At 49.3% G+C, this 26436-nt stretch overlaps 1 protein-coding gene across 4 annotated transcripts in view; it reads right to left on the reverse strand.

The window, feature by feature from the left end:
* Positions 1–26436, reverse strand: part of TMCO4 (transmembrane and coiled-coil domains 4) — a 102232-nt gene that overhangs the window by 19795 nt on the left and 56001 nt on the right. For 2 of the 4 annotated variants that reach the window (XM_057698165.1, XM_057698170.1), the window contains exons 11-12: positions 25520–25656; positions 24129–24213 (exon numbers count right to left, since the gene is read on the reverse strand). In XM_057698165.1, coding sequence (XP_057554148.1) covers positions 24129–24213; positions 25520–25656 — 222 coding nt within the window. Of the gene's footprint in view, positions 1–6954; positions 8455–14697; positions 14832–24128; positions 24214–25519; positions 25657–26436 lie in introns of those variants that run through there. The other 2 variants (XR_009047911.1, XM_057698176.1) reach the window with 2 other exon arrangements.

Below are 26436 nucleotides of genomic sequence, written 5' to 3' on the forward strand. Positions count from 1 at the left end.
CTGGTCCAGGGGAACGCATGCTACTGTGACTGACTGCAGTCTGCAATGCGCAAGAATAATGACCGCTCCTCCCAAAGCTGACTCTGCCTCAGTCTCCTCCCCCGGCTTCTGACAATGTGACCCAGAGGCTCATGGTGACCCTCCCAAGAAGCACCTGACATCAGCTGTATTAACAGAATCCCTGGGGCTTAGCCTACATGGTAAGGCTCAGACCCTTCAGATGATTCGTGGTGCAGCTCAGGGTGCCCCATCTCTCAGGGCAAAAATCCAGAGCGACTTCAAGGGCCTACGAAACTGCACAAGTGCAAACCGCTGTCGGCCAATTAAATGCCTCCTGTCTCACACAGCAAGTGTCATGATTCTAAGACTGTATCAGATGCTGTTGCAACTCACAGAATTCCTGGATTCAGGTAGCTTTTGGTCATTTCATACTTTCTCCACCAGGAGATGCTGAAAGGGTGATGACTGCCATACGCAGGGCTGTGAAGTGTTTGTCCTTAGAAAGGGCCCAGCTGGGACTTCCCTGATGGTCCAGTGGGTAAGACGCCGAGCTCCCAGTGCAGTGGGCCTGGGTTTGATCCCTGGTCGGGGAACTAGATCCCACATACATGCTGCAACTGAGAGTCCACATGCTGCAACTAAAGATCCCACATGCCATAACAAAGACCCTGCATGCTGCAATGAACACCCAGTGTAGCCTAAATAAATAAATAAATATTAAAAAAAAAAAAAAAAAGGGCCCAGCTGCACAAAATGTTGGGGATCACCAGTCCAGGGGAAGTGGCTTGACCTTTGGCACATGAGAAATCTGTGTTCAAATCCTGGTTTTGCCACTGTGTGAAGTCAGTTATTTAATAACTTGGAGCCTCAGCTTCCTCAACTGTAGAATGTGGATAATATACTAACACTGATTTCCCAGGGCTGGAGTGAGGTTATATGTCCAGGGCAGTGTCTGGCACACGTCTTGGTCAGTGGTGTCTGCTGTTATTCCTATGCAGACGATCAATTTGGTGGCTAGGTAGAAACGGTGGGCAGGAGGCATTGTCTTTGGAGATGACTCAGCCATTATAGTCACCATGCCCATTTCTAGCCAGCCGCTAACTGCAGGCACTATTTCAAGAGTTAGTGGTGGGAAGTGGTGATGCCAGGCATCTGGTAGCAGTGGACAGTAGCACTGGTCCCCTTCAGAGCAGAGCCTCTGGAGAGAAGCAGCTGGAGAGCTGTAAATGATGGTTAAACACTTCCTTACTTACTTTAAATGTTTTTTGGGGGGGCGGGCATGCCACATGGCTTGTGGGATCTTAGTTCCCTGACCAGGGACTGAATCTGCACACTTAGCAATGAAAGCTTGGAGTCCTAACCACTGGACTGCCAAGGAATTCCCAAAATTAAAAAAAAAATGTGGTCAAATACACGTAACATAAGATCTTCCATCTTAACCATTTTTAAGTGTACAGTTCAGTAGCGTTAAGTATAGTCACACTGTTGTGCAACCATCCTCACTTGCTTTTATCACTCAGAATTTTGATAAATCAGTTTTTATCTTGTCAACTGCTCTTATCATACCTTCAGCAGTTCACGGCCAGATTTCTGATATGACACTTTTACCACCTGGCACTCCTGGTAGTCTGGAGACTGTCTTAGCTTTTCAAAAGAAAACTCAAGAGCTGAGAATGGGCAGTTCTTCACAACAGCGAGTGTCCCTTTACACTAGAGCCCTGGTCTTGAAAATCGTATATAAGTTGAATTTTTGTCAAACTGAACATTCTTAAAAATGTACCAAGTAGGGCCAGCTCTTTCAAAGTGTCCCACAGAGAATCCTTTTGTACAATGAGGGGGGACCCTTTGTCACTGGGAACCACCAGTCCCAGCTTCCCCTCTGCCATTCTGTCCTTTCCATACAGTGGGCTTTCTGAAAGTGAGGCAGGCCCAGGCAGTGCTTTCCAAGTCTTTCCAAACACCCTCCTCTAGGAGTTACACAGAAATCTCATCAAACAGCTGGAAAGGCAACATCACACACTCCCTATCATTGTCAATAATGAGATTCTCCCAGGCTGCAAAGACATAAGTTTGAGAAGCAAAAGAGAAGGATTTTCTCCCTCCTGGCAGGGGGTCGTGTGTGCAGTTGTGATAAGGTGGACAAGGAAGGAGGAAATTATCTCCTGACTGTGAGTGCAGAAAACAGACCTTGAAGAAAATGACATGAACTGCATCTAACACAAATGAAATCCATTCCAAAGATACACATATGCACCCATGATAAACAGGCAGGTGTGGCCAAAGGGAGAGGGAGGCAGACCAGGAGCTGGGCGGAAAGGGAGATGAAGGGAAACTCTGTCCCCCACCCCAAACCTCTTGGTGGAATGAGACACACTGGAAAGAATCATTTAAGGGAGCTCGTTTGGATATATTATAAGGATTTGGGATGAATTCTTTATGGAAGGAGTGAGCCTTCATCTCTCCCTTTTGATTTCCATCTCTTTCATTTGGCAAAGGGATAAGGCTCTTACTAGCATCCCAGGACCCTAAAAATTAATCTGCATGCCTGACCTCTCTTTGTTCTTCACCTCCCTCCCCGGGGCAGGGCGGGGGGTGGTGGGCTAAAGCTGGTCTGCCTGAGGACTAAGCAACTGGTAGATGCAATTTCATGGAAGGGAAAGAAATCACATCAAATGTGATGTCTGCTATCATGGAGATGAAAGAGCCAGTTGACTGAATGACAGTCTGTTCTGCATTTCAGCTGGTATCTAGTGACAGCCCAGAAATAGTTTTCAGCTAAGTGGGAGTTTAGGAATTTAAGGGTCAGGATGTTTACCTGAGCTTAGTGACAAACTCTTCTGCCTTGGTTTTGTCCTTCTAACATCTTGGGCAGTAATGTTGGTCTAACTTCTTAGGGGCTGGGAATGAAATTGGAGAGAGAGATCTTGTTGCAAAGTTTTGTTTTGTTTTCAAACAAAGTTCTGGTACTCTATTTCTTAATCTCCTTCATTCTTTTATCTTCATCTGCATCACCATCACCATCATATAAGCATCACCATCACAGCCTACCTTGGGATAGGCTAAGTGCTTTATACATATATCATTTCATCTACTTCTCATAACGATCCTAGGAGTTAAGCAGGGCTACTCCCATTTTATGATGCAAAAAGCTTGCCTCAGAGACACTAAGTAATTTGCCCAAGGTCACACAGTAAGTGGCAGAGTGGAATTCAGTTATTCCTACATTTTCTCTCCTACTCTCCTGTCCCACGTTTCCCTTTGCGATGAAATATAATCTTGAATCAAAACATAGGTCTTTGACAACTGTGACATCTTCTAAAATTGTATATTAAAAACAGAAGAACACAACCTGCCAAGATGAACAGTTCCAATGCGGTTGATTCAAGAGACTCACTAGGCAGTCTAGGCTTCACGAGACGATTAATATCCTGATGTGGGCACCATGCCAAAGGCACGTGACCTTTTGCTTTGGTAACCTCGGGAACACCTGCCAAACCAAGGGGGTGAAAAGATAATGCAAAGAAAAAGAAAAATGGGTCTGCATGAAACATGACACAATTTCTAGTTTTGGATGGAGAGTTATGGTAATTAGCCCACACCCTAACACGCGAACTCAATTCCCTATCAGAAAGGTCAAACTGAGTAAGACCACATAACTTGGAAATACAGCTGCTGCTAAGCTGCAAGCTGTGAGCCAGTATAAAACAAGCAGTTTCATCATATATATGCATACACATAAGTAAAATGTCATATAAGTTCTATCAGCTAGCTATTGCTGTGTAACAAATCATCCCCAAACTCAGTGGCTCAAAGTAACCATTTGTGATTTCTCATGATCCTACCTAGGCAGTTCTGTTGAGATTATCCAGGCATGCCTGATCGCACTGGGCTCACTCATGTGTCTATGACCAGCTGGTAGGTAGGCTGGGGGCTGGCTAAGATAACTTGGCTTTGTGCCATGCAGTCTTCCATCCTCCAGTAGGCTAGCCTTGACTTGTTCTTAAGACAATGGCAAGGTTCTAAGAGGGTGGAATCTATGTGCAAGGCCTTCTGAGGCCTAGGGTTGAAACTGACATGATGTCATTTTCTCTAGCTCTTTTTTTAGTGAATGCAAGTTACAAGGCCAGCCTAGATTCAAGGGGTGAAGAAACTGATTCCACTTCTTGATGGGAAGAGCTTCAGGGTCATATTGAAAAGGATATGGATACAGGGAGGGGTGGAGAAGTAGGGCCATTTTTTGCAATCAGTCTACCACAGATATACACAATATATCTGAAGTATTGCAAAGTACTGATAGCTCACGTGCAATAAGCAAGGGATTAAAAATCCCTGATGATACCAGTATTAGATGAATGTCTCTTTGAATTCTCACCTAGTGAGAAGGAGAAGGAGTGGGAAGAACACTGGGTGGGAATGATGCCAGGGTGCTGGGGTGGTCCAGCCAGGATGTTGGCAAGTGGCTGTTTTCAGGGATGTGGTTTTGGGACCATGAGCAAAGGCAGGACCTACCTAGAGAACCAGATGAGTAGGCCAAGGCAGAATCCTTTAGGTAAGATCAAGGTAGGATGTTCAAGTGCTGATCTTGATCACATTCAAAATCAAGCACAAACACCAGATCCAGAGGGCCAGAGGTCACAGCTGTAGAGCAGGGTCTGGAGGCTTTTATTCAATTATGAAAAAGGCAGCTAGTGTTTACCAGCATGGTCCTGGATTCCAGGAACAGTGCTAGATGTTCTCTTTGTATGATCACAGTAATCATCACTGTGTTTTTGAAGTAGACCCTTGAGTAGTTATTGCAGCAATGGTCTGTTAGAGGTAAATTTGCTCAGTCTTTGAAAATATCCTTTGGCTTCCATCTTGAATGATAATTTAGCTGGATATAGAATTTTAGATCGACAGTTCTTTTGCTTTCTTTTCTGGCTTCTATTGTTTTGAGACATCTCATCAGTCTAGTTGAGTCTTCTTTGTAAGTAATTGTTTACAAAATCATTTTAAAGTAATCATTTAAGTAATTTCTTTTTATCTTTGGAGTTCTGCAATTTCACTATGATGTGTGTAGGTGTAAAATATTTATCCTTCTCAAGACTCATGTTCCTTGAACCTCATGAATCAAGTCTGGAAAATTCTCAGGCAATAAACTGTATCTCTCTCCTATTCTCTTCTTTTTGGAGTTGATATTAGGCAAATGTTGAACATTAACTTCTCTTTCCTATTTTCCATCTCTTTATCTCTCTAGGATGCATTGTAATTTCTTCAAATCAACCTTCCAATTCATTATTTCTCTCTTTAGGTTTGTCTAATCTGTTGTTTAATTCATCTACCAAGGTGGTTTTTTTTTTAAGATTTATTTTATTTTTACTTATTTATTTTTATTTATTGGCTGTGTTGGGTCTTCGTTGCTGCGCACGGGCTTTCTGTTGTTGCAGATGGGGGGGCTACTCTTCATTGTGGTGTGCAGGTTTCTTATTGAGGTGGCTTCTCTTGTTGCAGAGCATGGGCTCTAGGCACTCGGGCTTCAGTAGTTGCAGTGTGTGGGCTCAGCAGTTGTGACTCACAGGCTCTAGAGCAGAGGTGCAGTAATTGTGGTGCACGGGCTTAGTTGCTCTGCAGCATGTGGGATCTTCCTGGACCAGGGCTCGAAACCGTGTCCCCTGCTCTGGAAGGTGGATTCTTAATCACGGAGCCACCAGGGAAGCCCTATACCAAGGTTTTAATTTCAATGGCTGTATTTTCATTTCTTAAAATTCCATTTATTTAAAAATCTCCCTATCCTTTTCTTTCAATGTCTTCCTCTTTCCACTTATTTTCCAATGTTTTAATTTATATCTTTAATAATTGTAAATGTACTTATTTTTTGAGGGGAGCACTCCTTCAGTGTTCTATTAGACTGAGGGTCTAGCCTGATGTTTGTTTGTTTGTGACTTTCCCACCTTTCCCACGTGGTGTTTTTTTTATCCCCCTGTGTGTTTTATAAGTCTGAAATAGGAGCTCATCTTTAAAGCTGCTCTTATATGGGCATCTGTATAGTCTGCATTGAGGACCTATTTTTCCCCAGAGTAGTCTGGTGTCAATTTTTTGACTAGGGGAACCCTTGGATCATGCAGGTAGTGTAAATGCGAACCCTAAACCCAAATGAGGCAGGGCCCTGTGTCTCTGAATTCCCCAAGGAGACATATTTCTCCCTCCAGTCAGGGCAACATGCTAATTATTCTGGTTTTCTGCTCCCTCCTTGTTCCTCACCTCTGGTGAGTTCCTTTACATTTTTGGGAGCTCAGCTAAGCATTTAGAGATATTTGCTATAGTTTATCTAGCATTTCTGGAGTATTTGTAGTGAGAGAATTTTCAGGCTAATTAGTTCACACTACTGTCACTCCAGAAACTGCTAACATAGCTCCAATATTTCTCCATTGCCTGTTAATCAACCCCTTTAAAAGAAAAAGGAGAGGTCTCAGGCTCAGAGCCTTTGGCAGGTAACAATATCATGCTAGACCTTCATAGCATTGTTTTATTTTTAATGTTTAATTTTTCAATGATTCTTTTCATGTATAACAATACTCAGTTTCCAGTTGAGGTCATGGTTCCTTATAAAATGTATTTAGGTAAAGATTATGAGTTGATATAAAAATATTAAATTGGAACACCCATGCTAAATAGAAACAACACAAATTGTGAACCTGTGTGATAATGTCTGTGGTTGGGAACCCGACTGTGAATCCACAGTGGTTACTATCATTCTGCTAGTGGTTATAACCTGGCGTCCAGGGACTTCCCTGGTGGTGCAGTGGTTAAGAACCTGTCTGCCAGTGCAGGGTACACGGGTTCAATCCCTGGTCCAGGAAGATCCCACATGCCACGGAGCAACTAAGCCTGTGCGCCACAACTACTGAGCCTGCATGCTGCAACTACTGAAGCCGGCGCACCTAAAGCCTGTGCTCTGCAACAAAAGAAGCCACTGCAATGAGAAGCCTGCACACCACAATGAAGAGTAGCATCCGCTGGCCACAACTAGAGAAAGCCTGAGTGGAGCAACGCAGACCCAACACAGCCAAAAAACAAAAGCAAAAACACCTGGTGTCCACAGCATTGGCTTTGGTTTAGCACGTCTGAGTCCACCGAACTTTTGATGTTCTCTGCACTACGATGTCAGGTTCGCTTTCTAACAGCAGCTATTTTAAAAGGTGGTCATGTTTCAACTGGGTAATTTACTTAATGTGACTGGATCCAGGTACAAACTAAGACTCCCCAAGGTTGCTTCTTCTTACCCCCTCCCAAGCTTTATGACTCTTTATTCCGCTTCTGAAACAGATGGCACAGTGATTGCTGGTAAGGAACAGTCAGGGCAGAGATCACTGATAAAGCTGCTGGTAGTAATGTCTTTAGGACAAACTCCACCATCTCCTTGCATGAACAGCCCTGCCAAACCGTGAAACCCCAGATCGCAAAGCGGCCCAGGTCTGGCAACAGCCTGAGTCTTTGAATGTCCCCGTGAGCGTGAGTGCGTGTCCATGGGGCACCTTATCCTGAGTCCAGGTCCCAGGTGGGGAACTGGAGACACATCATGAACCTGGTCATTGCCCTTCGTCTTCTCTGCCAATGACTTTCTCCACATGGGTCTGCCACATGCCAGGGCCCCCCCAGTGACCTCTGGGGTGCTGTGGGGAATTCTCAAAAACAACCGCATCTGGGTTCCCTTCCATCTTTTTTTAAAAAATTTTTTTTTTGACTGTGTTGGGTCTTTGTTGCTGCATGTGGGCTTTCTCTAGTTGTGGCGAGTGGGCTTCGTTGCAGCATGTGGGCTTCTCATTGTGGTGGCTTCTCGTTGCAGGAGCACGGGCTCTAGGCGCTTAGGCTTCAGTAGTTGTGACATGTGGGTTTAGTTGCTCCATGGCATGTGGGATCTTTCTGGACCAGGGATCAAACCCACGTCTCCTGCATTGGCAGTCGGATTCTTTCTTTCTTTCTTCCTTTCTTTCTTTCATCTATTATTTTGGTTGTGTTGGTTCTTCATTCCTGTGCACAGGCTTTCTCTAGTTGTGGCAAGAGGTGCTATTCCTCGTTGTGGTGCACGGGTTTCTCACTGCAGTGGCTTCTCTTGTTGTAGAGCATAGGCTCTGGCTCTCGGGCTTCAGTAGTTGCAGCACATGGGCTCAGTAGTTGTGGCTCATGGGCTCTAGAGTGCAGGCTCAGTAGTTGTGGCGCATGGGCTTAGTTGCTCTGTGGCATGTGGGATCTTCCCGGACCAGAGCTTGAACCCATGTCCCCTGCATTGGCAGGTGGATTCTTAACTACTGTGCCACCAGGGAAGTTGTCCCTTCCATCTTGGAAAAAAAAAAGGGCCACAGGACCCTGATCTTGTATAGTTTTGATCATTTAAAAAAACGTGACATCACTAATGGGATCTGATTTTTCTTTCCTTTTTTTCTTATATGAAATTCTTTTTCAGATCATTTCCTTCTGGGGAGAAAAAAGATTCACTGAAATAACAGCACACTGTGGGCAGTTACTGCCAGAAAAGTCCCGTCATGCTTAGGCGGGCAGACTTTCTACTCTGATAACGTGTGAGCAGGGGTCCGGTGGGCCCTGCACTGCCTGGCCAACCACAGCTCTCTGTTTCTTCATCTGGAAACCGGCCCAAGAATTGCTAACTTGCAGGGCTGTTGGGAGGGCTCCATGGGATGATGTCTGGAAACACCTGCACAGCAAGTACTCAGTAAATATTAGTTCCTCCCCCTCTTTGTATCTTTGATGTCCAATAAATGCACACAAGGATGATGTAGCTGAGTGATATGGAAATTTCTCAGAAAGCAGGAGCAGCTGCTCAGTTCTGCATAAGCCCTCAATGGAAGCACGCCAGTAGACCCTCCTCAGCCAGCTCTGCTGGAAACCCACTCCGTGCTGGGCTTGTGACGTGCATGCCCTGAGAGTCACCACAAGGTGGTGCTGTGGCAACCACAAATGTTTCAGGTGTCTCCCGGGCCTGGCACTCCTCCAGGACCTTCCTGGAAGGCCACCTGCCAAGGGGTAGGCTGACCATACCCCAGAGTGCCCGCCGCTCCCCCGGTTCCCTGAAAGGAGCCCTGAGAAGAAGATTCCAGACCTGACCATGCCTTTTACTAGCTGTGCAGTATGGACAAGCTGGGTAGACACCCAGCTGTACAATTAAAGGGACAGGTCCAGGGTCCCCGTGGGGCAGTGGACAGAGCCCTGCTGTGGGAGTCAGGCCAGCTTAGGACTACCCAGATTGGTTATGACCATCAAAGAGACACTTCATGGGAAGGACCTGGCAGGAAGGGCACTCAGTCAACTGGCTTCGTTCAGTGCAGTTCAACAAGCCCTCTTATGGGTATCCAGGGCTGGGCCAAACTGGGAGCTGGAGATCCTGGCCTCGTGAAGCAGAATGAGAGAGAAGAGAGGTCCCCTGGACCAAGAGATGGGCGGCTTTGCGCAGCCGCAGGCAGGGTGGCTGGGGACGGGGTGGGGAGCGTGCTCAGGAGAGAGTCCCTTCCCACCCGAGCTCTCAGCAGATGGGGAGGGGGTCTGGTTGATCTCTGTTCCCTCTGTGCCCTGCAAAGGTCCAGGCACTTGACAGGTCCTCAGAAGATGTCTGCTGATTGATGGATAAATATATCAAGAGAATGCGCTGATACGAAAGACTCAAGTCAGAGCCTGCATCCGCTGGACAGGTCAAGCCCGAGATTTCTGGACCCTGCCCATCTCTCCCACCTTACTTCTCCCAACTTCCCAGCAGGAAGCTTGGCTCAGGTCACCTGTCCTCCCCAGACGGTTCACTTCCTCTCTCTGGATCTTTGCCGTTGCCTGTCCCCGGCTCTAAGGCCTCCTGTCTCCCTCACAGCCTCTTCCTCAAGGCCTGCCACCTCCTCCCTGAAGCCTTCCCTGCCACCTGGAAGGAAAAGTCTCCCTCCTCTGAACTGCTCAATATCTAGGCCCTTGTAATGAAGCCTGTGGTACTGTTATCTACCTGTTTTAAGGCTGGTATCCATTCTCTTACCTAGATCATAGGCAATTTGAGGGCAGCAAGCTTATAAGAGGCAGCATAAAGAGAAGGGTCAACAGGAAGTGGTTTAGAGTCAGAGGCACCTGGGTTAGAATCCCAGATTTGCTCATTAGTGGCTGGACAAGTCACATAACCTCCCTGGGCACCTGGTTCCCCATCCGTAAAAATGGAAAATGTAACACCTGCACCCAGGTGTGATAATGCCCACACCTCCCAAGGTGACTGGGAAGAAGACTGAGATGGATTCTGTTTTTACCCAACACACACTAGGTGCTCAATAAACATCAGCCCCTTTCCCTCACCTCCCTATCTTGGAACAATGGCTTCTTATTTTGGAGATGAGCAGCTGTTCTCCATCAGCCTTCTGCAGAGAAATGCAGCTGGAGGAATAAAAACCATGACCTCCTGTGTTCTCTAAGCTGTGAGCCAGGTTCAACACAGTCCCCTGAAGCCTCAGTCTTCAGCAAATACTAAATTACAAAATGTGAAATTACCCAAATGAGAATCCAACTTGGGACTTGTCGCCTAATTAACATTCTTCCAAGTACCCAGGTGCTCAAAGCTGACGAAATCATTATCTCCCTTCTGAGTTTCTGCAGATACCCCGCTACCACCCTCCTGACAATTAGGCAGCACCTTGGAAAGGTCATTCCCAGCCACGACGTCGTCCTCATGGTTCCTGGTTTGTGACCTTTCTGGCGAGCCAAAGACAGAGCTGTTTGAGGCTCTGATGGCTAATTAAGCCGGAACCGGGGCACTTAGCTCCTAAAAGAAGAGGGTGCAACCCTTAGACAGAGTGAGTCAGGTTGAAGTGGACGGTCTTGTTACCCTTGGAGCTGGCATCTCCACGTCCCCTCATGGAAGTGAGAAACAGGCAGTCAATGCTTTCTGCTTTTGCTTTGATTGCTAGGAAGCGAGTAGCTAAAGTCACAGCTCAGCTATAGCAACTGGGTAATAACAAAAGAATACGTAATAAATGACAGTAACAGTGACAAAGATAGTGGTTACTGAATGCCTACTACTTGCCAGCCATTTTGCTTTAGGTAAATTATCCCACTTAATCTTTTCAATCAAGCTCCGAAGAAGGCATCACTAGACCCATTTCACAGGTGAGGAGACTGAGGCACAGGGACTAGGTACATGTGCTCAGCTAGTAAGTGGCAGAGCTGGGATTCAGGTCCAGGCCTGGCTGCAGGGTCCACCCTGCTGCATTTGGGTTTCCCAACTGGCTCATGCCTCCTGTTCACGTCTGTATTCTTTTTGGTCCTGATGTTTTATATTTATCCATAGTTCCTGAGAAGTCCTGCAAATCCAGGAGATGGGCTTTGCATAAATAAATAAATGGATGTCTGAGTAAATGAGTGAAGCAAAGATGGAAGACACAAAGAATAAAGAACTTACTAGAGACCTGAAAGGTCAGAGTTCATATGGGGACATCTGTGCTGGGGTGGCAGGGATGGGGGCCTCCAAACTCAGACCCTGTCATTAAAACACACAATGTGGGGAACACACCATCCACAGGCAGGAATGTTCTAATCTTCTGTTCTGCAAAACAGGCCTGGCAATCTTCTAAAAGACAACCGTTCTGGTGATATTGGCTAAGCAGGCTTGACGGTCACAGACATCTTAGATACAAGGAAAAAAAACCCCAACAGTTTCCATTACAGAATGCTGTGAACTTAGATGGCTCATTAATATGTAAATTAAGGAGACTTGGGGTGCTTTCTTCCCCTGCTGGAATCCTCAAAGCCCCAGAGGGTGCTTCGTCACTGCAAAGGGTCTGGATCTTCAGTTACTATCAACCGGGACTTGTGCAAGGGACCTGTTTATGCAAAATTCTCAGCGAGGGGGAGGCCCAGGAGGGGAGGCAACCGAGAATGGTCACTGGAGGGGGGATCTGTCCACGAGAATGGGATGGTCCTCAGGGCTCACCATGGCCAGGAAAAGAAGAATTCCTTCCCTCTTCCTGCGGAGAGAAGCTTTGGCAGATAATCAGTTTCCCCAGGAGCTTGGACAGTGAGCACGGACATCTGCTCCATCTGCTTCAAAGTGACAATTATTCGTGGGCTGAAATCAATCAGCACTCAGTTCTCAACAGTCTCTTGTGAATTTGCTTAATGGGACTCTGATCAGCTCTGGGTCCAAAATGGATAAAATCGTGTTTCTGAAAAGCCTACAGCAGATCTGAGGACGTGCTGGCCACACAGGCATTGAAGCCCTTTCGGGCTCTGCTGCAGTGCCAGTGGCCTCCCTGGAAACAGCTGAACACGAGCAGCCTTAACAGACTCTCTGACCAGGGCCTGGTATCGCGCAGCCCACAAACCACTGACTCACAGGTTAAATCGATCTGTTCCTAAGTTCCTAACCACCCTGGGCAGAGCAGTAAGCTTGCTGTTACTGGAAGCAAGTAAGCAGATGCTAGTAGAGACCTCTGATGGATGATGTCAAGGGGATCCTGTATGTGTAGGGGTCTGAATCAGATGATTCCAAATGTCCGTTGGAACCCTGAGTCTAGGAGCCCATAATTGCTGATGTGCATGGGATAAAAGGATGAACTGAGGCCCATGGTACTGACTGACCCCAAGGGGATGTTCTTGAAGTGCCTCTGGGTTATCAAGCTGTGATTACACTGAGTGCTAAGTGCCCTTTACAATGTTCTAATGTTTGTAAGACTGCAAAACCACTGTGGTGCAACGATCTTAGCCAATGACCAAGCATTTACTGTGAGCCAGGCCCTGTGTTAGGGGCCTTCCACGTGCTGTTTTGTCTATCCTTACAGTATCTCGATGGGTGGGTGTCATCAGATCTATTTTCCTACGAGGAAGGCTTGAAAAACATACAATTTGCACAACATCACAGAGCTCATAAATGGTGGGGCCAGGATTTGAATCCAGGGCTTTCTGAACCTGAGCCCATGACCTTAACCCTGTGGTGTGGAGAACTGTGGCCTTTGGGGTAATTATTAGCAGACTCTTCTATGACTTTCCTAATGAGGAGTTAACCCATTCCTCACGCCCCACATACATTTGCATCAGGAGTAGGAAGCTTGTCTACAGATGGTGAGACAGGTGGTAGGAAAGGCAGACTGGGGAGACTGGTCCTGGCATAATGAACCCCTAGGGAGCTTTATACAACAGTCCAGGGGATGCTGATGGTCCTGAGGTAGCCAGACGGAGGGCACAGGCTCTGGCCTTGGAGTGAGGGACCTGGGTTCTGTCTGGACTCAGCTGCAGAAGCAGTGGAATTCACAGCCTCTCCTTTTATACCAGCACATCTCTGCCCACCTTCTTCCCAGGCCTCCCACTACCACCCCCAAGGGAAGAGGGGGTGCTCGTCTGACTGGCCAAGGGTAAGGACGCTGATTGATGTACTTGTGGGCAGGTGGCTGTACATCGGGAAGTCAGACTGCAGCTCTGCTCCTTCCCTAAGCCGAGTCCCTCGAGGCAGGACCAGCACCACATTTTCTCTCGGTGGCCCCATCTCCATCCCGTACGGTGGGGATGGCGCCCTCTTTGTCTCCCTCTCTCCTTTGATTCCCTTCCTCCATGCCACCGGCCAGGACAAGGTAGGTCCCCAGATCAGAGGTGGAGCTTTTGGGAGGCTAAGCCTGTGGTGTGGCTCAGCACAGCTTCAGCCAAGCTCTTCCTTGGGGGTTTCTGGTGCCCACTGAGGTGACGGTCAGGGGTAGGTACCCCGGCCACATTTAACTACAGTCTTTGTGCTCCTCTCTCGGGAGTACTATGGAGAGAAGGGAGTCATTTCCAGGGCTAGGACATGGGCCTTTCTCGGTTCTTCCAATCACAACAACATCAAATTCCCAACACGAACACCAGTTATCACTGCCTTCAGACCACGTGCTCTGCCGGTCTCTTTCTCCTTGCCTGTAGGATGAAGGTGTTGAGCAAAGCCATTTCTGGAGGCTCTTTCAGCTCAAACCTGGGGCCCCTGGAAGCTGAGTGGATTTATCTAGTAGGCACGGGGATCGACAGCCAGCCTGCGGGAGGAGGGTGACGTGGGTCACCGGGGCTGAGCCCTGAGGGTTTACGGTGAGGCAGCGAGGCCGGGCCCCTGAGTGAGGCCAGAGCAAGCTCCCGAATTCCTGCCTTCACGCAGCTGAGACGACCCACGTTCCATGTGCGAGCAAATGCATTTCAGCAGGTGTGACTGCTAAGGTCAAGGGTGTCTGCGTTGCCAAGAGAACGCAAATACTTTTCAAAGGGTGTTGGCATAGTCTGCAGCTGCAGGCCTGTTGGAAAGACCCATTAGTTTAGATTAAAGCAGCAAATAAGGGAGTTCCCTTGTGGCTCAGTGGTTAGGACTCAGTGATCTCACTGCTGGGGGCCTGGGTTTGATTCTTGGTCAGGGAGCTAAGATCCTGCAAGCTGTACAGTGTGGCCAAAAAAAAAAAAAAAAAAAAAGCAAATGAATCCCATGTTTTGCTCCATTCTTTTCTGGGAGTTTCCAGACTGAAGATGTTACTGTCTTTTAGCAAGCTCTGAGGCAGTGAGAGCCACAGACCTGGAAAATCCATCTGGATAAACCCACGGAGAGAGGGAGAAAGGAACTCTAATTTACTGAGGGTTGGCCACACACCAAGCACTGTGTGGTCACATCTAACACACTGAAAGACCAGCTATGCTGTCAGACTGGCTAAAGATGGGTTCCGGGCCCTCCATATGTACCTTATTGTACCTCTTCTCTGTGCCACGTCCCATGCCAGGTGCTGGTGACACCGGGGAGAAGGAAATGGACGCAGTCCCTGCCCTCAACCTCTTCATTGGCAAAAGAAATATCCATACCTACATCTTCGGGTTGTCTGTTTGTTAAAGGAGAGAAAATATGCAAAGCACTTAGCAGAGTGCCTGGTACACAGTATGTTCAATAAACAGTAGTTGTTAAGTCCAGAGCAAGCCCAAGATTCCCAAGAGCAAGCTTCAGTGTCCCATTTTACGCATCAGCCTGAAGCTCAGAGGTGGAGTGACTTGCCTAAGGGCACCTAGACAGTAACTAGCAGGGGCTGAATTTGAACTCAGGTCACGGTCCCTTGCATCTTGAAGACACAAGGAGAAGTAATAGAATGGAGCTGGCTTACAGCTGGAGGAGGGACGGGGGAGCGAGGACTGACGCAATGAATGGGCTCTGGTGCCCAGAGCAAGGCAGACTCTGCAGGCTTTTATTAGCTGAGTGAAAACACGGACAGGCGAGCTGGCTTATCTCGTGATGCCTCACCAACTGCATGGACAGGGCCACCGGCCAGAGACGATAGGTGATAACACTCATTAATTCCCTTCACATCTTTTGGGGATGAAGAGGAGAATCAATGCCTAAACTGTTGAAGCAGAACTGATTTCTCGGTTCATGGGGCCATTTCCTGGCTCAGTTACTATAAGTCAGTCTGAATTGAGCTCTCTTTCCAACTATTCAATTTTCGAAAACTTTGAAAGTAAATAACATAGAAAAATGAACAATCTGCTGATCTGGAGCTCAGAGTCTCTCAGTGAGTACTTGGATGGTGGCACTTCTTGGCATCAGGGACTGGCCCCCCACCCTCCCACCTGCTGGGGCCAGAAATACCCTTGGTCAGAGGACCAGTCACCCCCAAAGCAAATTCATCCTGTCGGCCAGCAGATGGACCATTGTTGGAAGTGGATTGTTTGTCTCTGGGAACTCTGGCTACGTTCACTTCCTGCTCAAAGCCATCAGTGTTTGGCAGGTGCAGGTTTTGTCTTGGTTTTGAGTGAGCAGCATCCCTGCACGGGCAGTGCACGTGCTGGCTGATCACGCCTGCCGGGAAGTTGGGGAGTGGAGTGGCCCTGGGTCACTAGGAGGCTTGGGCGATGGGCCGACCAGCCGGCTGGGGTCTCGGGGTTGGTGGGGTCCACTGTGCTGAGGCAGCTCAAACCTTTCACCACCCAAAAGCCTCAGCATCATTCTCTGCAGGCAGTACTCACAGCAAGCTTCATGGGGTTCACATCCCTCATTCATGAATCGACTACAGACATGTACCGGGTACCTCGTACGTGCCAAGGTCCTGGGCCCGGAGTTGGTGATACAGAGGTGAGCACAACAGACAGTGCCTGACTCACAGCCGTGAGTGAGCGGTGCTGAGACAGACAGCTGAGTATGGGGGAGGGAGGGCGCAGGGAGGTGGCTCGACAAAGTAGAGTGACTCAGACTTAGGGGCCAGGTGCTGGGTGCGAATCCCAGCTCTGCCACCACCCAGCCCTGCTACCTCCCAGGTCTGACTTTGGGCAAATCCCTTCTAACTCTCTGCGTCTCAGTGTCCTTGTCTGCAGCTCTATAAAACGTGGTGACTCAAATGCCTGCCCCATAAGGATGTTGCAAGGATCAGAGTTAATAAAACCGTCACCATCAGAGCACAGACATCCCACATGTGGGGACCGACACCAAAACAAAAATGCAACCTACACCTGACCCTCTGAGATAAAGCAAGGATAACAGGGGTATCTTGTCTCGTGCAAGTTCCCAAGATGAAGTATTTCCCATAAGCTGCTGACACCCTAATGAGAATCCTGTCCCCAGTGTTTGGAACGCTGATGTCTGAAGATGCTGCGTCCCCGTGGCTTCATGAGAAAGGATAACCTCTGGAGGAAATGGCCAGTTTTCCATCAAGAAGAAACTGATGAAAACTCGGTAACGCTGGTGATCGTGGGTGTGTATATTTCCCTTTAAGAACCTGGTGTGTGTGTGAGACCCTGGTGTGTGTGTGTGTGTGTGTGTGTGTGTAATTCGGCAAGCCAGACCTTCCGAAGTCTAACTATCAATAGTTTACATATTTTTGCAAGAAACTACTTTTCTTTCCTAAATGCTCCCAAATCTGAGTGTTCCTTCCACATGGAGTATGGAGAAGGGAACGTGCGAGCCACATCTTGAAGGATTTGGCTGAACTGGCTCCATGCCTGGGGTCGGGGGGAGGGGAGAGTACTGTGGACAGTGAGAACAGGGGTAAAGGCACGGGATGCCTGGACCTAAGCAGACAGGAGTCATCCTGAACCTCCCGTTTTCCTTCTTGGGCAGAGAGGAGCTCTGGGTGTGGCTGAGGAAGGACAGTTGATGGAAGTCTCAGGACTTGCAACCAAGAAATCCTAATGGACCCACACTGCTTTGCTTCACACTGAGCTGAGCTGTAAAATGGAGACAATTACCCTGACCTTGGGTTGCTGTAAAAGTTAGAGAACGTGTCATGAAAAAGAGCATGGCCCAGCCACTGTGGATCCAAGTTCCAGCTTCATCATTACTAGTCCCGTAACCATGGGCTAATTACTTCCCCTCCGTAAGCCTCAGTTTCCTCATCTGTAAAATGGGGATAATTAAAACCTCATAGGATTATTGGGAGGATTAAGTGAAATAAGGCATGTGAAGTGTTTAGCTGTGCCTGGTATGTAGTAAGTGCCCAACAATTGTTAGCCGTTGAGAGGATGATGATGGGACAGGATCAGTCACGGAAGCAGGTAGTAGGCGTTTCAGTAAATCCCAGTTGAATCTAGGTCTATTTCTGCATGTAGAAGATTGCTTAGCCACACAAAGCATTCAAATACTCATCCAGAAGGCAAGGGATTCCCACTGGGGGTCAGTCCTTCCCACCCAGCCTGGGCACATCTGAATATGTGGCAAGACTGCTTTGAGAATCCGATTAACTGGTGGAGAAAGCTTGGCAGATGCCTGGCTGATCTCTGGGATGATGCACGCACACACGCACACATGCACACACACGCGGGTAGAACAAGATCCAGCCCCCGAGGTGCCCCTGCAAACCCAAACCACCTGCCTGGACTGTGGGAGGAGCAGAGCAGGCCTGGAAACTTGCCGAGCATCTGACTGCGTCCTGGGGTGGGGGGACTGGCTTCTCGTGACTCCTTCTATGTGACTCCTATTTCTAAGCCAAGTACTTACAGAGTTTAAGTGGTGGAGACAGATGTCTCCACCTAAGGGCAGGATGCTCACATTAAGGATGTCAGCCCCAACCAGTCGGCTGCCCTAGAACTTGGTACGGGAGAAAAGTAAGAGCTCCCTTTGCTGAGCACCTACTATGTGCCAAGTGCTTTTCAGATGATTGGCATTCATCACTGCCGATCCCCACAGCCATTCTGCAAGACCCCAACTCATGTCTCAGGGAGGATTATTTAACAGACTGGACTGTCAGCTCCATGAGGACAGGGGCTGTACTGGCTAGTTTGCTGTCATCTCCCCAAAGCCCAGCATGTTGCTGGACACACAGTAGGTGCTTCATGAATATGAGTTAATGGAGTGAATTTGATTTTGACTAGTTCTCTGCTGGGAAAGTCTGATCTGAGATACTGCTTTGAGTGAAAACATCCAGCCAGAAAGGGCTCAAAATAACAATAGAAATAGGAGCTACAGAGTCAGAGAAAGGTATCAAAAATCTTGGTTTTAGGGCAAGCTACTCCACCTTTCTCTAAAGCTCCCTGTTCTCATCTGAAAAACGGGGGCAGGATTACTTGTCTTCTGCGGTTGTTGTGAGGGTTAACAGGAGTGTACCTAAATCCATGAGGAAGAACCAGGCAGAGAGCTGGGCCTTCATAAGTGGCAGCCATTGCCACGACTATTGCCATGGCAGTCATTTGTGGGCATCCTTACGTTTTCAAGGCATTTTCACCAGGTCATCTCCCCTGATTCTCTGGGCCTTGGCACAGTCTGGAACCAATCACTATCAACACAGCTCAGAGCTTTGTCTGCCTGGAGCCTGCTCCCTACCAGACTGGACCCAGCCCTGTACTGGCCTCAGCTCTGGTCCTCTGGTGGGTACCATGCTGGGGATCATTCCTGCTTCTGTCTGTGTGCACACCCCTTGGCCGAGCTCCTGGGCTCCTGGGTACCATCAGTCGCTGGGGCTCTCATTCAAGCATCCTCAGGGCTTGCCCCACTTTGGCTTTCCATCAAGGTGTACTTCTATCCGGCAAGCTGTGAGGCAAGATAGGGGAAGAGAGGAAAGTCCCTATCTTGTAGATAAAGAAACTGAGGCTTCAACTGAGAATTAATTACAGAGGCCAGGATCCAAGTAAGGTCTTCTGGCTGGAGTACATGGTGGGAATACATTCACTGGCCTTTCCTGGATGTTAGAAATGTCCATGTGCCTTGCTCTGGCCAATGAAACATGAGTGAAAGTGATGTGTAACTTCTGGGTGAAAGCCTTTTAAGAGCCAGTGTGTAACTCACCACAATCTCTGTCTCCTACTGAGGGAGTCTCCATGGCCTGGATCTCTGAGTGACTACAAAGATCAGAGCCCCCTGCCCACCCACAGTGGACAGGTGACATGAGTGAGAAATGAACCTTTGCTGTATTACACCGCAAAGATTTGGGGGATGTTTGTTACGGCAGCATAACCTTGCCTATCCTGACTGATACAATGTGGATGTTTATAACCTTAGACAATTCACTTATAGAGCACTCTCTGTTGCCTTTATCTCAGGGACAGGAGGCACAGAGGTTGGTCAGACACAGTCTTGCCCTCAAGGGGCTTGTAGTTTATATACCTATTTGTAAGGAAGCTGCCCACACTGAACTTGAGGGAGGGGCAGGCCTGAGTGAGGGACACCTTGTAAATGGTTGCATAGTCTCTAAGCAGTAACCCCCTGCTGTTTGAAACAACGCCCCAAAAGGAAATGAAGCTGTGAGACGGTTAATGCTACAGACAGCTTTTCTTGGAGGAGGGGGAAAAAGTATGGGCTGCAGCTAGCAGGGGGCAGGAGGTGGAGGGAGGCTTGCTGAAGGATTCTGTGCTCTGGGTGACTCTAGAATTTATTGTTACACTTCATTACTTGGTCTCAAGGGAATCCAGAAAACAATTAGTGAATTGAACCGCATTAGAGTAATTCCTCTTTTACATTCCCCTAACTTGGATGACAGCTTTCCTGCAATTAGGAGAGGGTCTCCTTAGCGTGCAGATTAATTAGGTGTTAAACAAGCAGGGCCGCCTGAAACCAGACAGCCAAGCTGGAATGAATTAGATGTGAAACAGTAACTCTGGGCAAAGGGTGAATAATTCATTCATGACCACAGCCAGCTGGAGACCTGAAGGTGTCCCATTAGTAACACAAGGCCAGGACATGGGAGGGGGTTGTCAAGGGAGAGGGAGTAAGGCAGGTGTAGGAACAGAAATTGTGGGCCCTCACTGTGGTGGGAGGCTGATTTTCCCTCAACTATGTCCAGGGTCAAGGTCACCTATGTGTGTGTGCTGCTCTAATCCTATGTGCCACCCTCCCCGTCCCCCCCTTTTTTTGGCCGGGCTGCGTGCAACTTGTAGGATCTTAGTTCCCAACTAGGGATCAAACCCGGGTACTCGGCAGCGAAAGCATGGAGTCCTAACCACTGGACTGCCAGGGAATTCCAAGCCAGTTCCCTTTCATAAAGCTTAAGACAGATCTTAGCAAAATATAAATGCTCAATAAGAATTACCAGGCTCTTATATGCCAGCATTTATATACACTATTGCATTTAATTCTTACAACCTTGATGGCAATACTATTATTATTCACTGTGTTTGACACGAGTTACCTGGAGTTCAGAGAGTATTCTTGATCAGCCTGAAAGTGTTCCTACTTAATAACATCCCCGTCCCACCCATGTCTGGAAGGGAGGTGAGAGAGGACCCCAGTAACCCTTTGCCTTGACCTTGGTCAAGAACACTCGGAGCCGGGGTCTGCCCCTTAGTTGGCCCTCATCTTCCTGTGTTCTCTTTCCCCCATCTTTCCTCATGTCCTCTTTCCAGCTGTCGGGCGAGCCTCTGCCCTCCAAGGCTTTACCACTTACCACCCAGTCCCCAGCCATCAACAGAGAGGGGCAGACACAGCTGGAATGGCGGCACAGACGCAGGCCTCTGGTGACAGGGCCACACAGCTCTTCCCCACCAAGAAGATCCCAGCTCAGGTGCTGCAAACATGTGGGCTCTCGAGTCAGGGCATCTGGTTTGAATCCCACACCCACTACAAGGTTCCCCTGTCCTCTCTGAACTCGTGTTCAGAGTCTTCTGGCCATGAGTTCCTCCTTTGGAAGGTGACCGGATGGGGAGAAAACCAGCTGAACTTTTGGCCACTGAGCTTCTATTCCGATTCCTACCAAATTCTTGTTATTTGGGAAGCTTCCCATCCGTTTCTCGTACGGATCTTCTTCTGAAATCTGCACTTGATCTAGAGAACAAGGGGGGTGGCAGAGGCCCTTGGGGTTGGCTGAGGTGCTGCCGTGTGTGTGTGTGTGTGTGTGTGTGTGTGTGTGAATGTGCACACGTGGGTGAACCACAGGCTGCCCAGCATGGACCACCCCCCAGCCCCTCCCTCCGCAGGACCTGCTCAGCTGTTCATTCAGCCCACAATTTAGAGGCCAAGCATCTAACCAGTCGGTTCCAACACCTTAACCTGGCATTTGAGACCTGTGCCAGGCTCCTGTCCTAATCGTGTCCCACATTCCACCTTGGCCCCCTTTCACAGGCTGCAGAAACACTGGACTCAATGTATCCAGAACCCCGAGAACCCTTCCTCTGCCCCGCTGGCCTGACCCTCTGGCATGCTCTTCCCTCTAGGTCCTCTAGAGGACCCCCAATTTGGTTCAAGGTCTGCATCCTCTGCAAAGTACAGTATAGTGGTTAGGAGCGAGGGCCCTGGAGCCAGATGCCCTGGGGTCAAACTCCAGCTCTGGCTCTTCTCGCAGCCTCATTCAGTTTTCTCATCCCTGACGCAGGGAGAATAACTGCCCCCCCAGGGGTTGCAGGGAGACTGGGATCCTGCTCAGTGCGTGGCCTGGTGAATGGGGAGTCTGTACCGGGCTCTTGAGCATGTCAGCCCGACCTTGATTCCCTCACCCGAGGTCAAGTCCATCCACCTTCCTGAGATCTCAGAATGTGCCAGGTGCCAGGCAGGCAGTGGGGCACAGGCAGATCTTGCCCAGCTGGAGTTCACGGTCTAATATGTGTGCTAGAAAGTATACACAAAATGACAACCGCCTCTATCCACATGACACTCAGCATAGTTCCCCGTATATAGCAGGTCCTCAGGTTAGAGTTTAGAAGAAGAAATGTTTACTGAGCGAACCCAAATTGCTGTAGGGACTTTCACATTCATCGTCTCATTTTAATCTCTCGAGGAGCCTTCGAGGTAAGTGTACTAAGCCCCACTTTCAGATGAGGAGGCTGAGGCTCAGAGAGGTTAAGTGACTTGCCCAAGGTCCCACAGCCGTCACTGACGAAACTGGGACCAAGATCCAGGTCTGCCTGATACCAATGCCCCAGTTCTCAATGGTGGGCCACCACGATCCAGGGGAGGGAGCAGTGACCAGGAAAGAGGCGGGAAGGAAGCTGCTTTGGGAATCCCCGCCCCACAAAGGCTGAGGGGCAGGAACATCCGTTTCTAGCCTCACATTCCGGAGGCAGCTGACGGGCGACCTCAATCCTGATGGCCTTGGCCAAGTGATCAATGTTAATTAATTCAATACGTTCAGCAGGGGAACTGAAGACTTGGCTTGTATGAACGATCTAAAGTTAACCTGTAATTTATGCTAACTGGAGCCAAAGACATGCCTTTCTCCTCTGAATTGAGAATCGGTCCTATTAATAAGACATCCAGGTAATGGGGAGCCCGGCGGATGGTCTGCTGCATGGGTTGGGGCAAGGATGGCCAGGAAAGGAGCAAAATGATGACAGCACAGAGGATGACAGCTTTCCAGGGGCCTCCCTGGGGGGAGCAGCTTTAGAGAGCAGGGGGTGCGTGCAGCCACCCACCACACCGGCAGAGATACCTCAGCCTAAAGGCTGCTAGAGGGTGTGCTGACCAAGACCCAGCACTGGGCTGGCAGCCTGACCTCCACTCTCTGGTCTTTGCTACTGCCCAGAGGTGACACGAACCTGCTTTTGCAAATGGAGAGATGGACGTCCAGGGAGGCTGCGTCCTTACCCAATCCAGGCTCCCCAGCCGAGCAGAGGCGGGACTCAGACCCAGGTCTCAGCTGCCTGCAAAGCCCTCGCCCTCCTTTATTCCCTCCTCACTACCCCCCCCCACCCCGCCGGGCCCCAAGTCAGAGTCTGGATCACCGTTTGGCAAATATTTGCTCCTCACCCCCTCTGCTGCGGACAGAACTCACTGCCCCACCCTGCTGACCTAGGGCTTGGTCGTCACTTGCTTTGACAAACAGAATGTGTGTGAGATTAAAGACCGCCGGAAGTTCTCTGCTACTCCCCGCATCCGGAGAAGGAATCCTCTCTGCTGCCGCTACTGTGCTACACCAGGAGAGAGGCTGGCCCGGCTCCCACGAACAGTGGACCACTGAGAGCGCCCCAAGCTCTGCACCCCACCCCCCTGACCTCCTCCTACGGGCAGCCCCTGCTGACAGATGTCTCAAACGGGCATTCAGTCCTAGAGGCCTCAACCACCCGAGCCCCAGGGCAGGGGCCCTCAAGCCTTCCGCTCCATCAACACTGAAACTATGTGTTTGGACGGCACGACACACTCCCAAAGGTGTCTGTAACGGGTTGAATGGTGGCGCCCCACCCCCACCAAAGATGTGTCCATTCAGAACCTGTGAGTGAGACCTTACTTGGAAAAGGTGTCTTCGCAGATGTAATTAAGTTACACGAATGTAATTAGGGAGGGATCCTGAGAGGAGGCCATCCTAGATTTGAGCGGGCCCTAAAGCCACTGACCCTGTCCTTAGACGAGAAGAGAAGACATAAAGGAGAAGGCGATGTGAAGACGAGGCCTGGCTGGGATGTCGCATCTGCAAGCGGAGGACCGCCTGCCACGCGGGCCACCACCAGAAGCTGGAAGAGGCAGGGCTCTCCCCTAGAGTCTTTAGGGGGAACCTGGCCCTCCCAACACCCCGATTTCAGACTCCTCTCACCCTCTTCCCTCCCACTCAAGAACGCAAAGGCCATTTCTATAGGACTACCTCACATCCACTCTAATTTACATATGGAAGAAATAAACAATTTTCCAAATAACCATTGTTTCTTTTTCAAACTACTGTAAACTTTTAAAAAAGATCTGGGAACACAGTCACAAGACTTACGACCTCTAGTGCAGAACCTCTGGCCTGGGGGGATGGATGCGGGAAGGGTTCTCACCCGTGACAACGAGGCAGCCTTACCTTTCTCCTGAGCCATCTCTTGCAGACAAAAGTAGATGACTCTGGCTCCCAGGCTGAAGCCAATCAAGGTGACAGGCCGCCGGCCCTGGGGGAGAAAGGACACAGGTGTTGGGGGTGTGGTGCACAGTCAGTTCTACGAAAACATCAGCCCCTACGGTGGTGGCCCTTGCAGCCTTCTCAGCGCCTGCCTCGCGCTGAATGAATCACACTTGCGCTGTTCCCGCTCCCGGGGCTCTGATGTCTCCATCAGGGGAGTCAGGGCCCTTATTCAGGCAGGAGGGCATCTTTTTGTCCTCGACAGGCAGCGTCTGGCTGGGTTAATTCCCTTTCATCTCAAACCATTACCCAGAGGCCGCCCCTCCTTCTGCATCTCCTTGTGGCAAATGGCTGCAGTAAAGCGGGGCCCTTCTGGAGCTGGGAGAGGAGGCAGGAGGTACCCCCAGGGGAGATGAGGAAAAAGCCAGAGTGACATGGGGGCAACTGTTCTGTTCTTAGATAGGAAGGGGGGGCATGAAATATTGGCCTTAAACTATAAGAGGAAGTAGTAAATTAGATATAAAGAGGAATTTTCTGACTAAAGAACGCATAGGAAGGGCAGCTTAGTCATGAGAGATATTTGGGTACAAGTTCTACGTGGAAGGAGCGGGCAGGAACAGATGAGTTGCAAAGGTCCAGGTGGTCTCAGTACTCTATTCCTTTCCCTTGTGTTTATGCCAATATGTGCATCCACTTTCCCCCCCACCCCACCTCCATTTACTGCCACAGAAGACCCTGCTTTACAGTATTCCAATTCTGCAGGAACTCTGTGGCAAAGGCTACCAGTCAGCACCCTACCCTCATCCTCCTTTTGTCCTTGGTAATAGAACTCCTGAGTTTTTCTGGGCCCACAGCTACTCAGGCAAAAATTAAGTTTCCCCAACTGCCCTGTAGCCAGGGACGGCTGCAGGGCTGAGTCCTGGCCAAGCGATGTGAAAGGCCCCTCACGTCCACCTTCCTACCTCTGACTGTCTGGAATGTGGATGGAGCCCTAACCGTTTCACGTGGTATTTGGACCACTGGAGATCTGCTCAGAGGGTAGCTCTATACCTCTACGAAGGAACAGCTGGCCTTGTCCACAACCGCAGAGGCCTCTGTTATTCAGTCCGCACCTGACAACTTCCTAGAGCTGCACAGTCTATAATTCTTACTGGTCCACCCCAGGACGCTGCTGTGACTTGAACTGGAGAAGCCGTGAAGACCACCACCCACTCCCCCAAAGCCACGAGGCTACCCCCAGGTGGGCTTGTCTTAGGTATGACATCTATGCACAAGTCAGCTCCTTGTTTCCCTGTTTCCTTGTCCTCCCCTCCCCCCTCCTTCTTCCCACCACCACCCTGGCTATTCCCAGGTACCTGCTGCCGGGAGAGCAGGATGTGGGCCAGGTGCTTGCCAACTTCTGCTGATCGATGGAGACACACACCCCAGGGGTTGTCGATGACGTTGGCAACACTGAGGAGTGAGGCTGGCCAGGTCAGGGCAGCCACGATGCCTGGGGAGAAGGGATATTGGGAATGAAGGTGGTGGAGGTGGGGGCAGGTGGGGGGTCCTTCTAGGGAAGTGATTGGCTGGCTAATGGATGCCTGAGTGAACATATGCAGTCTCTATCTTGGAATCTGTAAGTTTTCCAAGTTTTGTCAAACTGCTAAATAGTACAGAAGAAAACTGAAGCTCTTGCATTTCTGATACACGGACGAGATCTCTTATGCTCAAGCATCTGCCATGTGTGAGATTCCAGAGGCGGCCCCAATTTGTCACTCCACCCTGCATCCTCCCACTTTGCCTCATAACTCTGCAGTGACCCCTGTGCCTGCCCTGCCCATCCACCCTAGGCTCAGTCATGTGACTTGCTTTGGCCAATGAGATTTTACTGGATGCGAGGCTTGAGACGGACTTGTGCCTCTAGTGCACTTCTACCATGGGTTTGGGCTAGCCTGCCACCCCAGGATGGGGAGGAGAGACAAATGGAGCAGAGCCGAGTGGCCTGGTTGCCTCAGGCAAGGCCAGCCTAGATCAGTAGACAGTCAGCTGACCCACAGATGCAAGAGTAGGCTCAGCAAAGATCAGCCAAATGAAGCCTCAACACTCCTGAGCTACTATGATAAACAGTTGTTATTTTAAGTCTCTAGGTTATGGGGTGGCTTGTTACACAGCAATTGCTAACTGATACACTATGTGATAATGTGATTGGTTGTTTATCTGTCTCCCCCCATGAAGACCATAACCTTTTCACAGACAGGACCCTAGGGACCAGCATAGTTCCTAGCTCAGT

The sequence above is a fragment of the Hippopotamus amphibius genome, chromosome 1, assembly GCF_030028045.1.
Source record: "Hippopotamus amphibius kiboko isolate mHipAmp2 chromosome 1, mHipAmp2.hap2, whole genome shotgun sequence".
Classification (NCBI taxonomy): Eukaryota; Metazoa; Chordata; class Mammalia; order Artiodactyla; family Hippopotamidae; genus Hippopotamus; species Hippopotamus amphibius.